The sequence below is a fragment of the Belonocnema kinseyi genome, chromosome 8 (assembly GCF_010883055.1).
Source record: "Belonocnema kinseyi isolate 2016_QV_RU_SX_M_011 chromosome 8, B_treatae_v1, whole genome shotgun sequence".
NCBI classification, from domain to species: Eukaryota; Metazoa; Arthropoda; class Insecta; order Hymenoptera; family Cynipidae; genus Belonocnema; species Belonocnema kinseyi.
In genome coordinates, this window is record NC_046664.1 from 103,380,547 (window position 1) to 103,398,722 (window position 18,176).

Here is an 18,176-nt window from a genome sequence, read left to right on the forward strand (position 1 = left end):
TAGTCTTATTTATATCTTGATCCGCATTTGAAAGAAATTAAAGAAATTGGCGATTTTGGAATTCATCTCGTTTGGATAAAAACTCAATTATTTGATTGAAAAGTTAATTATTTTGTTAAAAAAAAGTATTTGAAGGTTCGTCCCTCTCGTTGAAAATACATTTTTGAAACTGACAATCAATACCATTTTTGGTTAAGAAATCAAGTGTTTTGTTAAAAGGTCGTCTTTCTTTGTAGAAATTAAATTGTTTTATGGAAAATTTATACTTTTTGATTAAAAATTACATTTTTCGGTTGAATTATAAACTATAAATATGTTTTGGTTGTAAAGTCGTTCTGTTGTAAATGCAACTTTTGTTACAAATTAAAATCATAATTTTTGGGTGGAAATACTCTTTTTGTTTTTAAAATTAAACAATTTCGTTGAGAGTTCATGTCATTTGTTGGAAATTGACCTTGTTTAGCAGAACTTTTATCTTTTTGGTTGAAAATGTATCATTTTTGGTCAAAAATGCAATTGTTTGGTTAAAGTATCAACTGTACATCTTCTTGGGTTTGAAAGTCGATTATTTCACTAAGAGTTGAACTATTTTGTAAAAAAATACGTTTTTTTTAACAAGGTTTTTTAAATATGGTTGAAAATTTAACTATTTGGTTGAAAGTTTAACTCTTTCATTGAAAACTCATATTTTTTGCTTAAAAAATTCAACTTTTTGTAGCTAATTCGTCTTTTTTACTTTAAAATTAAATAATTTATTTAAAATTTCATGTATTTTGTTTAAGATTTGTCTTTTTTTGTAGATCATCAATTTTCTTGGTCGAAAATTTATCTGATTGGTTGAAAATTTCACAACTGTTCAATTCACTTTTTTAGCACAGTTTTTATCTGGAAATTGTACTATTCCATTTTTGGTTGGAACTTTATCCTGTACATTTTATTAGTTAAAAAACCAATTATTTGATAGAAAATTAATTTATTTTGTTGAAAAGTAAACTTTTGGGTTGGAAATTGATTTATTTCACTTAAAATTAATTTTTCAAACTAAAAAATCATTTTCAATTTTCTTAGCAATCACAACCATTTTTGTTATTCTTTTTAAATATTTTACAATTCTTAAAAGCTTTTTTTTAAATCTGCAAAAATCTACATCGTGTTTCAAATTATTTCAAATAATTTCAAGTTTTAAATTAATTTTGAATATTATTCTAAATTAAAATGGTAGCGTTCAAACTTAAAATTTAGCTCATTACAATTTTAACAATTCAAGGCTTTCTATTTCGAACCACTGTGTTCAAATTTGTATAGTTTTTAATAGTTTTTTATAATGTCTTGTCCCAGATCTGAATTTTTTTTCAAAAAATCTCTGATCCAATTCAGAAATACATATAATTGCTTTGAAAAATTTCCTGTTCCAATTCAAAATTCAGGATGAAATTAGAAAATTCAAAATTTTAAATTTTAAAAAAAAAATTTCAGTTCGTAACATTAAAAATTGAACGATTAAATTAATTTTTCAACTAAAAACTTTTTAAAATAAAAGTAACATTGTTTTTATTTTAAGTTATTCCAGATTAATATTTTTGCATTGTTATTTAGAGATAAAAATTTTAGATTGCCAATTAAAAATGTTACAAATGAACTTACTATCAAAATAATTGAATTTTCAACTAAAAAAAAAGAGAATAACAAATTTCCAACAAAATAATTACATTTTAAACTAAAATGATAAATCTTCAACAAAAAAGTTTTAATTTTTAATTAAAAACTGTTGAACTCATTCAAAAATATATTAATTTACACAAGAGTTGACTTTTCAGTCAATAAGGATTTTTTTTAAATTGTTGGATTTCAAAGCCAAAAAGATGAATATATGAATCATTTTGATGAATAAAAATGGATTAATTACAATTCTTTTTTAATTGGAAACTTTTTAAATTATAAATTGAATTCGTTTATTTTAAGTCGCTTTATATTATTAATTTTTACATTTTTATTTATAAATCCAAACTCAAAAGTCTTATTAACGAATAGACAATTTTAAAAATCGAACGGTGTAACAAAACAGTTTCATTTTCAACTAAAAAAAACGAAGTTTCAACCAAATCCTTACATTTTTAACAAAGGAGATGTTTTCATTTAAAATTATGAATCTTCATAAAAAAAAGGCTTGAAGGGAAAAGGTCAATTTTTACAAAGTAGTTCAACTTTTAGTGAAATAATCGACTTTCAAACCCAAGAAGATGTACAGTTGATATTTTAACCAAACAATTGCATATTTGACAAAAAAATGATACATTTTCAACCAAAAAGATTAAATTTCTACTAAACAAGGTCAATTTCCAACAAATGACATGAACTCTCAACGAAATTGTTTAATTTTAAAAACAAAAAGAGTATTTCCACCCAAAAATTATGATTTTAATTTTTAACAATATAGTTGCATTTAAAACAGCACGACTTTACAACCAAAACATATTTATAGTTGATAATTCAACCGAAAAATGTAATTTTTAATACAAAAGTTTAAATTTTCCATAAAACAATTTAATTTCTACAAAGAAAGATGATCTTTTAATAAAACAAATGATATCTTAACCAAATTCAGAAAAGGAGAAATGGGTTGCGCGCGCAACTTAGTAATTTACAGCGTCTCCTATTATATTTACACGGACATAGCCCTGTCATAGTATTGGACCACATCTCGTTTCAGATCTGGGATCACTGCTCTATACCTCTCTTTCTTTTCATTCTCCTTGGCTATGATGTTTTTGTCAGCTGGTGCCAAAAATTCGGTAACGAACATGGTTCGCTTCTCGAAGTCAAGAAGGACCATGTGTGGCCTCGAGTGTGCAACAGAAAAAATTTTCGAGAATATAAAGTTCCAGTATATGCGGCACTTCCCATTCTCGACAATTAACTTGATTTCCCTAGGAGCATTTAGAGGAGCGATATTAAGGTTAATTCCGTAAGAGTGACAGAGATGGTAATAAAGCACTCTTAGTGCCGCATTGTACCTTTAGATGTAGGTCGTTCCCGCATGAGTTGGACAACTAGATAGTATGTGATCTAAATACTCGGGATGTGTATGGCACGCCCTGCAGCTATCATCGGTAATGTCTTGGCTCAAAACGTGGCGACGGTATGTTAAGGTGGAAATGACACCGTCTTGCCATGTCAAAATGAAACCCTTCGACCAGATTTCAATCCGGACCATTTAAGGAAAGCAAACATTAGCTCACATAACATTGGCTGATCCTCCACATTTCTGTGGAAGATGCCGTGCATCCTTTTATCGAGGAGCTGTTCACGAAAGTTTCCTCTTGTGCTTTCTTAATCCGTGCTTTCAGGAGTGAGTACTCCAGATAGGAATAAGGTTTGATGCATTTTGCTCACACCTAATACTGAAGTTAAGTCCGAGTGTTTCAGCAGCTTCCGCCGCTGCTTTGTACAGAAATGCTCCTTTGCCCACTTCTTCGTGATTCTTGACCATTTTAAGAAGAAGGTCTCTTCCATTTGCGACTCAATGTGCTGTGCCCAGAATAATCATGTTCTGAAGACATTCAAGACTCGATATTCCGCGAGCACCTTGACGGCGTGAGATGTATAGTCGCGGAACAGAAGCCTTAAGATGCATGCTTTTGTTCATGTGCATAACCTTTCTTGTTCCGATATCAAGGGATATGAGCTCGTTCTTCGTCCATGGAACTACTCCAAATGAATAGAGTAGTACCGGGACGGCAAGCATGTGCGTTGCAGATACTTTGTTCTTCGCCGACAGTTCGGAAGACCAAATCTGTCGGATGAGACGCTTCGGAGAGTATCCTTTATAGATTTCACATCCTGAATCCGGCTCTGTGGCACGCCCAGATATGTATAAGTCTCTCCAGCTCAAAGGTGTCGTATAGCGCTTATCTAACCCAAATTCCATTCCAATTTCCTTAGTACATTGTTCGACAATTCCTAGAGCTAGATGTAGTTGCTCTTTGTTTTTAGCATAGATCTTAACATCGTCCATGTAAAATACATGAGTGACTTTGTACTTTCGATCTGCAAGTTTGCCGCACAAGTACCCGTCGGAATGGCAAAGTGCTAGAGATAGTGGCAATAATGTGAGGCAAAAGAGGAGTGGGCTCATGGTGTCGCCCTGAAACACACCTCTCTGAAAGGTGACCTTGTTAGTTGTCACACGATTTTTTCCAGATAAGATAGTAAATGTCGTTTTCCAAAGCGACATCAATCTCTCTATGCACCTAACGATTTGCGGATGAACCTTTAAGCTTTCCAAAAGACAGATGATAAGTCTATGGGAGGTCGAATCGAAAGCTTTCCGATAATCAATCCAGGCCATCGATAGGTCACGATGGTAGAATACTGCATCTTTGCAGACACATCTATCGATGAGCTAGTTCTCCCGACATACCGCTACGCTTTTTTTTGAGCCTCGTTGTTCATACATTTCTTGCCACAGAGGTTCAATCGCCCGAACAATCCTATCATTTAGGATAGCTGTGAATATCTTATACAGTGTGTTCAGACAAGTGATTGGCCTGTAATTCTTCGGGTGAGCTAAGTTGCCTATTTTCCGCAGGAGTATTGTGCGACTTTCAACCAACCACTCCGGAATCGGCTCTTCCGACTTTAAATATTCTCTCAACAATATTCTGCCTGATGGTCAGCAGCTTTGACTTGTTGAGTGTGTGATAACGGGTCCGGAGTTCGCTCGCGAACTTTCGAACTTTGGCGGTAAAATTCCCGCTAGATGCGATGTAGTCAATTACACGCTGAATGCGGGACGCGTACTGACTTGCCCAGCCTATCTTTATGGCAAGCTGTTGCATTCGTCTTTTGGTCTTATGATCAACGGTTGGTTTTGTTTTACGGTTCGCATCGTCCAAAGCCTCGCTGCATTATACACCCAATAATTGATAGCCCAGCGGTCGAATTCTTCGGAAAAATGTCCACGAAGCTCGTCATCCATTTTAGCAAGATCTTTAGACTTGAGAGAAACCTTGCTGTAGATGTTTCTCCGGTTCTAGCTGTGGTAGAGTAGGCGTTCCGCTTACATAGCCTTTTTTTCGGAGTAGTTCGGCATGGTTTCGCAGACGTTGCTGCAATAAGAGCGATAGCTTCGGGTGTTTCTTGCACCACAGACCATGCAGCCATGCCATGTAAACCCGTCCAGGGGCCACACTCGCATCGTAGCACACTAGCAAGTCGTGATTCAGTCGCTCCGTCCACCTAAGGGTCCCGAGATTCTGCCGATCCATCGCATTGAATCCATTTTCATTGGCTCCCCCAGCTCTAGAGTGGGCGGCATTTTTTCCGACCCATTGTCGGGAGCCCTGCGCGTTCTGTTGTTTTTAACTGCACTTACAACAACTATGTTTGGTGTTGTCATTGTTGTTCCGACGAGAAGCTAGGGAAGAAGGTTCGTCCATTCTTGTAGAGCCCCGCATGCAAGGATAAGGCTGCGTACTTTGAGAGGTCGCCCGGTATCCCAGATTCACCGTTGTAGACACCTCACCCAGGTGCCATTCAGCTTTCAGCACGGTTTTCACACCACCGCTTGGGGGTTAATTCCTTCGGGACCACCCCTGGACAATTGTCCGCGACGGCCTATTTATTTTTGTAACCCTATTCAGCAGAAACCCTTGATACAGAGACCCTTTATTCACAACCGGAGGACGCGTTATATATATATACACCAGAGCGCTGGATGAAGCGATGGCCATCACACCGTTCGATGGTTCTAGAGTTTGATCAAATTGAAAACTCGTTTTTTGCATAACTTGTTTTGCACAAATATAATTGCAACAAATTATTATTAATAATAGGTGAGCTACAAACTTTTATTAATATGAGATTGTTGCAACAAATAAGAAAAATGAAATATGTTCAGAAAAGTTCAGATAAACGGAAATTATACAAACATTAATTACAAAGGAAAGAAAATACAAAAAATTACAATTACGAAAAATGTGTTAGTTTAAACAATTAAGCTTAATATTCAAGTCGCTTCTTGACTAAAAAATATACCCAAGAAACACGCATTAACTTGAGAGGATGTAATAATAATTTTTTTTTATAATAGAACATTTTCTAATGACAATGCAAGGTTATTAAATTTTAAAGACAAATGGAGTATCTGTTTTCATCATATTTATCACTCCCTGAGCCATCAACATTCCTCCTGTTTTGAAGAAGCAAAAAAGGAGGGATTTTTTATGGGTCAGGGTACGACAAAAGTTAAAAAAAAAACGTTTAAACTATCAAGACGAGAGAAAATATCTTTGCTTGAAAAATGCACGACAGACACACGCATTGACTTGGGAGGACGTAATAAAGAATCCTTTCAACTTTTATCATAATTTCTGATAAATGAAATCTTTATTTCATTTTCTCAAGTCAATGCATGTGTCTGTCGTGTATTTTTCAAGCAAGTTCAAGATGATGAAAAACAAATTTAATGAATAAGCGCCTCTGCATGTATAAAATTCATTTTTTCTGCGCAATCATTAGGTTTGCCTTCAAAAATGATAATTCCATGACAGAAATGGACAATCAAAATATTTACAATTTTTACAAACAATACTGATTAAAAATGCATTAAACGGTCACTCTTTGATAGAAAAAATCCATTTTTTTGCATATTTGTTAATTTTATACTTAAATTAATATTCTGATGGAAGAAAATTACGTTTGACAATATTTTTCATTTTTATTATGAATTCTGTTCAATAAATGCATTTAACAGACGCTTTCAAATAGGAAAAATCTCTTTCTCGATGTAATATTGATTACATCATAAAAAATGAAACTCCAACGACTCAAGAGTCGTAAATAATGAAAGTCGGGATAATGCAAAAATCCAATGGATACGTGCGTGAACTTTTCAATATCCTTCTAAAAAACAGCTTAGCAATTGAATGTTGAGTGACGAGAAAATGTGAGAAACGAAGCAACTGAAAATCGCTTGTGTCTCTTGATTTCCATTTCTTTCGTTTTTCACTTTTTCCGGTTCTCACATTTTTCTCGTCACTCAACGTTCAATTACTCCACTGTTTTTTTGGAAGGACATTGAAAAGTTCACGCACGTATCCATAGGATTTTTGTGTTTTCCCGACGTTCATTATTTACGACTCTTGAGTCCAAATAGTGAGGATTATTTCTCATAAAGTACAAATTTGTGAATACTTTGTTTTCGTTTTCTTCTTGTGGCACTATGAAGTTTTATCAGTTGTAAGTATCTAATCATTCCTGCATAAATTTGAGTCTAAAACCTTATTTTCGATAAAATTCATTGTTCTAACAATGAATGAATTTAAAGTTCCGAATCAACTTCTTTGTGATTTTCTGATCACACGTGGCGACAAAGATAGAGGAAAACTTCTGAGCAATATCAAAGCCAAGTACGATATCAAAGACGAATGTCTAAAAGATATCGAAGATAAGTTTGTCTTGGGAGAAGACCTTCAGATGATTTCGAGAATAACTCAAAATCAATTATGAGACGAAAACTGCTGAAAATTCGGGAATTTTATTCAGACTCTGAAATACAGAGTGCATTCCTGAGTATTTTGAGTTCTTCTGTTAAAACTAAAATCGCTAATGACATAAGTAAACTTTTGTTAAATGTTGATGATGAACAGATGAATTACCTGACGAATTAGCGTATTCAGAATTAGGAGAAATTACATGCCACACTGATGATGAGGCATTAGCACTGATTAAGGACGCAAAATTAAATTAAAACCAGTATGAAGTTATTCGTATGCAAGCGAAAGCTAAAAATGCTGATATCTACGCACCTTACAGGAGTCTAGCAGATTCCAAAAAAGGTGCTACCTCCCAGAATCTTATATTATCATAACGGAAGAGGATGTGAGTATTAACACGCAAGCCTTGCTGGATCACACAGTATCTTGCTTGATGGAAATACATGGAATGATACCTCCAATTTTAGTTTACAGACCTAATCATTCAATAACTAACTTCAAAGTATTGATGTGATAGGACAAATGGACATAATCCATGCAATCAGTCTTTCACTGATCCTAGTTATTCTGATGCAAGCATCTTAGTTTCTTCTATTGTACCGCTAGCATTGGAGATGATAGACACGCATGCCGCCCGGGTTCTATTCTACTCTTTTGGGGCATTTCAATGGACGAAGAACGCGCTTAAGGCTTTTGAAATCGCCATATGTACTCTCTTAGGGTAGTTCAATGGACGAAGAACAAGCTTAAGGCTCTTGACATCGCTACACGTAAAACTATGAATATGCATGACAGCTTGCATATGAGTTCGTCTGTTCCGCGATTATACATTTCACGCCGTCAAGGTGGACGCGGACTTCTGAATGTCCAGCGTCTTCATAATCGAATTGTTCGAAATACATCTTATATTGTTGCAAATTGTACAGATCCGCTTATAAAAATAGGCAGGAACCTCGATATGATTGGTAAAGGAGCGTTCCTTTTCAGAGCCTTTGAGCAGGTGGCCGAGACCCTTGGCCTGAATTTTAACGTCAGAAGTGAGAAAAGTGCATAACTCCATCTAGATGCTTCTTTTCTAAAAGACGAAGTAAAGAAAGCAGAGGTTGAAAAATTACACATAGAGCTACTTGACAAAAAAATGCACGGAAACGTTTACAGAAATGTAGAAGAACAGTCCTTGTCAAAAGGGTAAACTTTAGTTTTTCTCAAATCATCAGTGCTCGATTCAGGTACACAGGGTTTTATTTTCACGAGCCAGGACGGTGTAACTTCCACCTTAATATACCGCGATTGCATTTTATGTCAAGAAGTTCCTAGCATCAGGTGCAGAGCGTGTTATGCACATGTTAAGTACCTAGAACACATACTGTCTGGGCGTTGGGCCAACGAGGCAGCGACGTATCCCTACAGATTTTGAGTGTTTCGGAGAGTTTGTCGATGCTTGTCGAAGCTTTATTTACTTCATTGATGTTTAGTCTGTTTTGTTTAAAGCTCAGTAACAAGAATAGTGATCAACTTTTAAAAATTCTGATTATTGGAAATGAAATAGTAACTTCGAAACTTTCGATTGGCGAAAGAAAATAAAAATCGATTTTTTTCGCGTAAGGTCCCTTTCCATATAAAAAATACCCAAATGATAATTTTAAATCACCGTTTACTTGCATTTTAAATTTTAGTATTTGATTAATTAAAAAGTGGTGAAGTTAAAAAACGGCATTATTCGGAGAGCGTTCAAATAAAATATATCAACATTTATAGAAAAAGCTAAATTATTGGTTGAAACTACTTGTTTGTAACAAATTTTCTAATTTTAGATCTATGATAAAATTTAGTATACTTAATAGATTAGAATAATAGAATTTTTAATTCAACTGATTTTTAATGTCCAAACGATGTAGAAACTTTCAGCGTTAACAGATTTTGGATCCATTTTAGTCAAACTCAGCCGGCTTTCAAGCACACCGTGCTAATTCAAACGAGCAAAGTAAAGCAGAGGCCAATAAACTCGAATAATCTGCAGAAGTAGAAATATTTCACAATGCTGAAAACGTGAACAATACAGAGGTCATCGACAGTGAAGAGTTTATTTTTTGCTGCATAAGGATGATTGGGAAACTTTCATCGCGCAAATGGAAATTTATTTTGCAGCAAAAGATATTAAAGCAGAAAAACAAAAATCAAATTTATTGACGCAAGTGGATACAGATACATTTAAGTTAATTAAAGAACTTTTGTCCCCAGCAAACATAGAGGATAAATCTTATGAAGATATTGTTAAAGTTATGCATGAACATCTCAACCCAAAGTTGAGATAAGATAAGCAAGATAAGAGCCATCAAAAACAGTGGCTGACTTCGCAGCAAAGCTAAAAGATTATCAGTTAAATGTGATTTTAAAATGAATCTAAAAATGCATTAAGGGATCAGTTCGTAGTTGGTTTGGAAAATCACGACACAGGAGTAGCCCTGTTTGTAAAAGAAAAATTAACTTTCAAAGATGCCCTAAAAGAAGCAGCAGCAAAAGAATCAGCTGAAATTTATGCATCAGGTACGAGAAAAATAATGCCAATTAAAGAGAGGAGAAAAAGATAAGTTTTTGAAATTAAAAACTCAAAATAATAGTATTTTACAACCGATATATAAATCAAGTTATTTAACTTACAATTTCGCATTAGAACAACCGTGAGCGAATTGGCTACGCCGATTGTTCAAATATTCAAATATAACGGAAAATCCGTTTATTATCATGTATAAATATCCACTGCATACAATCGATGATATTTTTGATAAACTCCAAGGTGGAAAAACTTTTTCTGAATTGAATTTAACACACACTTATATGCGATTTCCGGTCGATAAAGAATGTTCAAAATTGTTAACAATTGTGACCCATGTGGGGCTATATAGGTACAATAATGTACCAGAGGGGGTTTTGCCCGCACCTGAAGATGTGCAAAAGAAAATGGAAGAGTGCTGGAGAGGATTAGATGGCACGATTGCATATATTGATAATATTTATGTAACAGGTAAAACTACTGAAGAGCATTTAAAAAATTTATATAATGATTGTAACCGATTAGAAGAATCTGGATTACGATTGAATAAAGAAAAATGTAAGTTTATGCAAGAAAAATAAGACATGATAGGATTCGTAATAAATAAAGATGGTTTGCATAAATCAAAATCGAAAGTAAAAGCCATAGTTGATGCGCCTCAACTGAAAAATGTGAAAGAATTATAATCTTTTTTGGGTTTAATAAACTTTTACGCGAGATTCTTAGAAAATAGATCGGTAAATTTAAAACCGTTATACGATTTAATAAAAAAAATTTGAATGGGACTAAAATTCTTCAAAAGCATTGAAGTGGGTAAAAAATAAGTTGATTTCACCAAAAGTGTTAGTAAATTTAGATTTGATAGAAAGAATAATCTTAGCATGCGATGCTTCGGACTATAGGTTATCAGGTATTATATAGCATCAATAAGAAGACGGTACGGAAAAGCCGATCGCGTTCGCATCACAAAAGATACCAAAAAATGAATTAAAGAGAAAAATTCTCGATAAGGAGGTGTTGGCGATGATGTTCGGAGTAAAACGGTTTGATCAATTTCTGTTTGGAAAAGAATTCATTTTAAGAACGGATAATAAAGCATTAGAATTGATACTGGGTCCAAGAAAAGGGATTCCATTAACCGCAGATAATCGGTTTCAAGGATGGGCTTACTATTTATCCGGGTTTCGTTATAAAATAGAACATGTAAAATCAGCAGCTAACGCGAACTGCGATGCATTATCAAAACTACCGATAGATGATGATTCTGAAATGATAGAGTCAAATCTTTTACATGTAAATTTTTTCTAAGAGAGAATGGCAGCGTTCTGTTATAAAATTTTATCGGAAGAAAGTAATAAAGATGAATTGATTGCTACAACAATCAAGCGTGTTTTAGGTAATTAGCCTAATAATGCAAAAAATATGTCGAATTAAGAGAAAAGTATCTATAACAAAAGATTTAAACTAACAACAAAAAAGGGTGTTTATTTTGGGGATTAATAGCAGCAATACTAGAAAATTTAAGAGGTAAAATATAAAAAGAATTGCATATGTTTGGTGGCCTAATATTGATCGTGACATCGAAAATTTAGTAAAAGATTGTAAAATTTGTTTAACAGAACTAAAGAAACCACCTTTCACGCCTTTAACTACATGGCCTTGGCCGGACAAAGCATGCTGCCGCATTCATTGTGATTTCGCAGGTCCATTTTATGGAAATATGTATTTGATTGTAATAGATCCTCATAGCAAATGGCCAGAAATCATCAGCGTTAAAAGTAACACAAAAGCATACAGACTTTGCGAAGAGTTTCGAGTATTATGTATAAAAGGGAGATTAGAACTAAGTTCGATTTGCTCAAACCAAGCGTTACAGACACAGTAGCGACAAAACAGCTTGATCAAATAATAGCGAGACCGGGGAAGCGCAAGGCAGAGTTTTCACCGGGAGAACATACTATGATAGACGACCTTGGTGTAAGGTCGGAAAAAGGAATGAGTGGCACTATTTTAAAAGAAGCCTCACCATCGACTTACAGCGCATCGAATAATGGAGGTTAACCTAGTTAAACGCCACCTAGATCAAGTGTTAAAATATACAAATGTTAATGCAAAATTGCGACGCTCTCCAAGTTTTCAGGGAATTTCAAATTTAAAAAAAGCAAAGAATCCGACACGATGTATCTCCTGTTTCAGGGTTGACTAAACTAAATATGCATTTAATTAAAAATTGTCATTTATTACAATAATCATCACTCCCGATATATTACATAAGGATATAAGTGCCATTAGACATTATGGCACTAGCAAGACCTATTCATGCTTGGGCGTTCGTCGAAGCCGCATTCAGGTCTCCAAACCTGTCGGCGTTGACCAAGGTATTTTCGAACAACATGCTTGCAGGTTGAATCGAAACCTTTACGGTAGATAATCCAGGCCATCGATATGGAACACTGATGGGTTGCTGCGTCTTTTGCAGATGTACCTGTCAATTCGCAGGTACTCTCGGCAGCCTGCTGCCCCTTTTTTCGAGCCACGTTGTTCCTACATCTCTCTCCACACAGGATTAATTCTTTTATCGATCCTTTCGGTTAAGATAACTATTAAGATCTTATATAGCGTGTTCAAACAAGTTATCGTCCTGTAATTCTGTGGTTTGGCAAATCGCTTTCTTCGATAGGAGTATAGTGTGACCTAACATCTAGGACTGCAGAATGGGCGTCACTGACTTTAAATATGAGATGAATATGCGAACCAGATGTTGGTGTGTAGAAATAAACTTCTTCCACTGGATGTTCTTGATATCATCTGATCCTGCAGCGGAAAAATTCTTTGTGCTCCTTGCGCTTCTTTAAACTCATCGGCAGTGATTTATGGACAATCAACCCAGATGTTATGAGATTGTCGGAAAACTCCTTGAAGAGGATTATATTATTAGCACTTTCTTTCAACTGTAGTGTCTCCGGAATCTTGTTTTGCTTCTCTCCAAAAAGTATCTACCTCATTGTTCCTAGATGGGTTTTTGAGAAAAACAAGGAGATCGCTGAAGAGGCGCAATGGGTCCGCAAGAAACTGTTTTCTCCCCTTGAACCATCCCTCCCTCATCTGTTTTCTCCGCTATTCGTCAGATAACAGTCGTATTTTTTTAATTATATGCTAAAAGATCGTCATTAGCTTTGACTTGTGCAATGTGTTTTGGTAGATCCTCAGCCATTGAGCGAACTATCGAACCCTTTCCGTGAACGATTTACCACATATTATGTAGTCAACCACACACTGAGAACTGGACGCATTCGGTATTGCACATCCAATGTTCTTGTTCGGGTAATGCAAATGTCTTTTGATCTTTTGATCCATTTTTGATTTTAGTCTTCGATTCAAATTCTATCAGGAATCAATAAATTAAATTTATAACGAAATTTATTGTTAATTAAAATAGTTTAAAAAGTTTCAAATCTGGTGTTTCCAAGATGGCCAAAAAGCTATCCGTTTTTATCGAAAATTTGATAATGATTGAAATTTTTCCTCTGTCACTTGTCATGTTTATCATATTTGTGATTATTCTTCTTTGACTTCAACTTTGAATATCTACGTTAACAAAATTCTAGAATTAGCATATAAAATAGATTTTATGGGTGTTGAAATTAGCCAATTTTTCACTCCGAAAATAGACGTTATTAAGAATAGGAGTAAGTCATAGGTATCTAACAAACATGAAAGGTAGTAAGCATGAAAGGCAGTAATTTAAGATACAGTTGGCAATAATGTTGAACAAAGTTCCTTCGTTACCAATAAATGGTTAAAGATAGCAAAAATCGGTATTGGCCATTCAGTTGCGTATATTACCATTCTTATTTCGCAGGCCGCAAATCGATTTTTACAGGTATCTTAAATAGAAATAATAAACATTGTATAACCATGCTGAAATAACTAATAATAGTAATAAATAAGTAAAAAATACAGACCTTGTTTACTTTCGCGGGATTTGTTAGTGATTTCACAAAGGATTTTTGTATAAACCCAACAAATAATTACGAGTGGTATGAAGTACATTGCCAAAACACAAAAAATATTGTAGGCGTTTTCATCTACTGATGACTTGAAGAAGCCAAATGTCACACACTGCGTGAAATTTGGGTAGATTGGTGGGCTCGCTACGTGAAATATGAAGCTCTGTAAAAGATAAATAACCCGTATTATCTACTTTTTATAACTAAAAATTGCACATTACGTATTAGCAAATATAGGACTATCTCCGCGTCGCAACGGACCATGTGTAATTATTTAGTGTCATTACAACAGTAATGTCAAAGCTGAATTTTACAGGACGGGCGATTGTAGCTGAGTCCGCAAGCCAGCATTTGAGTAGTGGGGATGCCTCTACGAAAACACCGCCTCCACTTACCGCTACACCTTAAAACCTGGTCTACAATCGTCACAAACAGCCTGTTGCGGCACGGTAGGCAAGCGCCGCGCCGCAAGTAACCGAGAGCGAAAATTTGATAGAACTCAACTTTTCGCGCCGCAACTGTCACGCGTAATCTCGCGTCGAATGTCAGAGGACCAATCAGAGCGTTTCATCACATAGCCTCGTACAGCTGGTTTTCGCCGGCCTCTCGTTTTGTCTCCGCATACGCTTATTATGCCTAGGTTTGTAGCTTAATAAAAAGAAAAGTAATTAACTTAAAAAATTCTGATTATTGGAAATGAAAGAGTAACTAAGAAACTATCGATTGGCGTCGAAAAATAATAATCGTCACATATTATAATTTCTGCGAGTGTGTTCTTTAACTCTACAGTGTAAAGGTATTCTGGGGGATGTCCAACCTAAAAACAGTCACAATTTGAGCAATTGAATTTGTAAACTAGATTTCTTTTTTGAAAATGTCTAATTTGTCTTCAAGAGACGGAAAAAGATTTGATTGGAGTTCATTAGCCTGAAAATTAGTTTCATGTTATTATGTCGTAAAATATTAGCAAGTTTATCAGTTATTCCTGAGCTGTATGGAATTACAGTAAAATTTTTGGAGTTATTGAGTTCTTTTTTCCCCAGTAGATTATACATTCTGTTAACTCGGATTTTGATTGGTATATTAATTGGGTTAATAGGGTAACCATTTTGAGTTAAAGTTTTTTGTACCAGTTTAATATTCTGTGGTCTAAGATTGATGGAATATAGAAGGATTTTATGATAGAAAATGTAGGTATGCAACAGACAATGTGGATTTGTGGTACGAAAATTAGTGAGAAGAGATTCATTATTCCTTCTAGTGATAGATACGTCTAAAAAATGTAATGTATAGCTTTTTATCCTTCTCAAAAGTGAATATAAGATTTCAGGCAAACGAGTTGATTATTTCCAAAACTTCGTGTAATTTTGATTCTTGAATTATCATAAAAATGTCATCAGCGTATCCTGTATACAGTGATATTTCAAAATTTAAGGTTGAAAGACAATAAATTTCTAGAGTATTCATGACAATGTCCGCTATCACAGGAGAAAGCGCAGATACCATAGCCACTCCTTTCATTGGTTTATAATCTTCATTTTTTAATTTAAAATATGTAAATCCTACAAGGAGAGACTTCTGATATCAATATTTGAATCATTCTATATGTATAATTAAAATAAAATGTAAGAATTTAGGGATAATCGGAGTACTGCTATAAAGATTTCTACTATAATAAGAAATGATGGTATTTCTATATGTATTATTCTAAACTTGACCCAGAAAAAAGTAGTATTAACGTTTAGAAAAAGTCTTATTTACTGTTTGAAAATGGTGAGTGTGAAAAAGTGATAATGTTCAATAACAAGTTTTGTAAAAAGTATCATCAAAAGTAAGACTTTTAAGTAACATAAGTTATAAGAAATGTACGAAATTTTAGTATTCTTAAATAAGAATGTATATTGAAATGAGTGCCACTAGCAATATTTGTAACCGGGATCTGCGAGATCTTTGAACGATTCAATTTACCAACGTGTGAAGGTTTAAGTTTTGAAGCATGATAGAAGAGATTTGGCGGGGGATCCCAAGTCATGAGTCCAGTACAATCAGTGATCCCAGATCTGAAACGAGATGTGGTCCAAAACTATGACAGGGCTATGTCCGTGTAAATATAGTAGGAGACGCTGTAAATGATTGTGTTGCGCGCGCAACTCATTTCTCCTCTTCTGAATTTGAAAACTCGAAGGTGCACGATTGCTGGTCGGAGCACTTCGGCGATTCTATTTATATATCTATCTGCTAACTGCTTTGAAATAAATTCAGGAGATTGGGATTTAAATATTTCCACATTTCGATGCTGGCGTTTCTCATGATTTCAATAGATCGCGCGCCTCTTGATATGCGTATATTTTGAGGTTATGTTATGTCATGTATAAAATATCAATTATATAAATATCAATACTATTATTGAAAAACTCATTTATTTGATTGAAAAATTAATTATTTTGTTGAAAATGTAATTATTTTGTAGAAAAGTCCTCTTTTCTATCAAGAGTTCAACTACTTTTTTACAATTTTTATTATTTTTTATTTGAAGGTTCATCTCTTTCGTTGAAAATACATTTTTGAAACTGACAATCAATACTATTTTTGGTTAAGAAATCATGTGTTTTGTTAAAAGGTCGTCTTTCTTTGTAGAAATTAAATTGTTTTATGGAAAATTTATACTTTTTGATTAAAAATTACATTTTTCGGTTGAATTATCAACTATAATAATGTTTTGGTTGTAAAATCGTTCTGTTGTAAATGCAACTATATTGTTCAAAATTAAAATCATAATTTTTGGGTGGAAATACTCTTTTTGTTTTTAAAATTAAACAATTTCGTTGAAAGTTCATGTATTTTGTTGGAAATTGACCCTGTTTAGTAGAAAATTAATATTTTTGGTTGAAAATGTATCATTTTGAGTCAAAAATGCAATTGTTTGGTTAAAATATCAACTGTACATCTTCTTGGGTTTGAAAGTCGATTATTTCACTAAGAGTTGAACTACTTTGTAAAAAATACGTTTTTTTAACAAGGTTTTTTTAATTATGGTTAAAAATTTAACTATTTGGTAGAAAGTTTAACTCTTTGATTGAAAACTCATATTTTTCGCTTAAAGATTAAACTTTTTGTAGATAATTCCTCTTTTTTACTTTAAAATTAAATAATTTCTTTAAAAATTCATGTATTTTGTTTAAGATTTGTCATTTTTTGTAGATCATCAATTTTCTTGATCGAAAAATCATCTGATTGGTTGAAAATTTAACAACTTTGTTTAAAATTAATTTTTTCTGTTAAAAATTATTTATCTTTATCTGAAAATGTAACTATTATATGATTGATTAAAAATTAATCGTATATATTGGTTATGTTGGAAAATCGTTTTTTTTTTATAGAACATTAATCTTCTTAGTAAAAAATTCACCTTTTCCCTTGAAAATTTAACAATTTTATTGAAAATTCGTTTTTTTTCTTGTTCAATTCAATGTTTTAGCATAGTTTTTATCTGGAAATTGTACTATTCGATTTTTGGTTGAAACTTTATCCTGTACATTTTATTAGTTAAAACACCAATTATTTGATAGAAAATTAATTTATTTTGTTGAAAAGTGAACTATTGGGTTGGAAATTGATTTATCGTGTTAATTCGATTTTTTCCTAAACTTAAAAAAACTGCAAAATAAAAAAATTGCCTTAAAATCGTCCTGATTCCTTTTTTTAATTTTTAAAATCTTTTCAAATACTCACTTAAAATTAATTTTTCAAACTAAAAAATCATTTTCAATTTTCTTAGCAATCACAACAATTTTTGTTATTCTTCTTAAATGTTTTACAATTCTCAAAAGCTTTTTTCTACATCTGCAAAAATCTACATCGTGTTTCAAATTATTTCAAATAAATTCAAGTTTTAAATTATTTTTGAATATTATTCTAAATTAAAATTGTAGCGTTCAAACGTAAAATTTAGCTCATTACAATTTTAACAATGCAAGGCTTTCTACCAGGTGTATACATATGAAACCGGTATTACAATTTAGCGGCCAGTAGGCACACTTGTAGGCACTGTCGGAACTTACCATTTGTGCTAATTGGCGTATTGTCATCTGTCAACAATATCCAATACCAAACATT

General features: G+C 33.5%; 1 protein-coding gene across 1 annotated transcript in view; it reads right to left on the reverse strand.

Moving 5' to 3' along the window:
• LOC117178629 (gonadotropin-releasing hormone II receptor-like) overlaps positions 1 to 18,176 on the reverse strand; it is a 114,082-nt gene that overhangs the window by 28,236 nt on the left and 67,670 nt on the right. Inside the window, exon 5 of the mRNA XM_033370052.1 lies at positions 14,016 to 14,223. Within this exon, the coding sequence (XP_033225943.1) occupies positions 14,016 to 14,223 (208 nt within the window). The remainder of the gene's footprint in view (positions 1 to 14,015; positions 14,224 to 18,176) is intronic.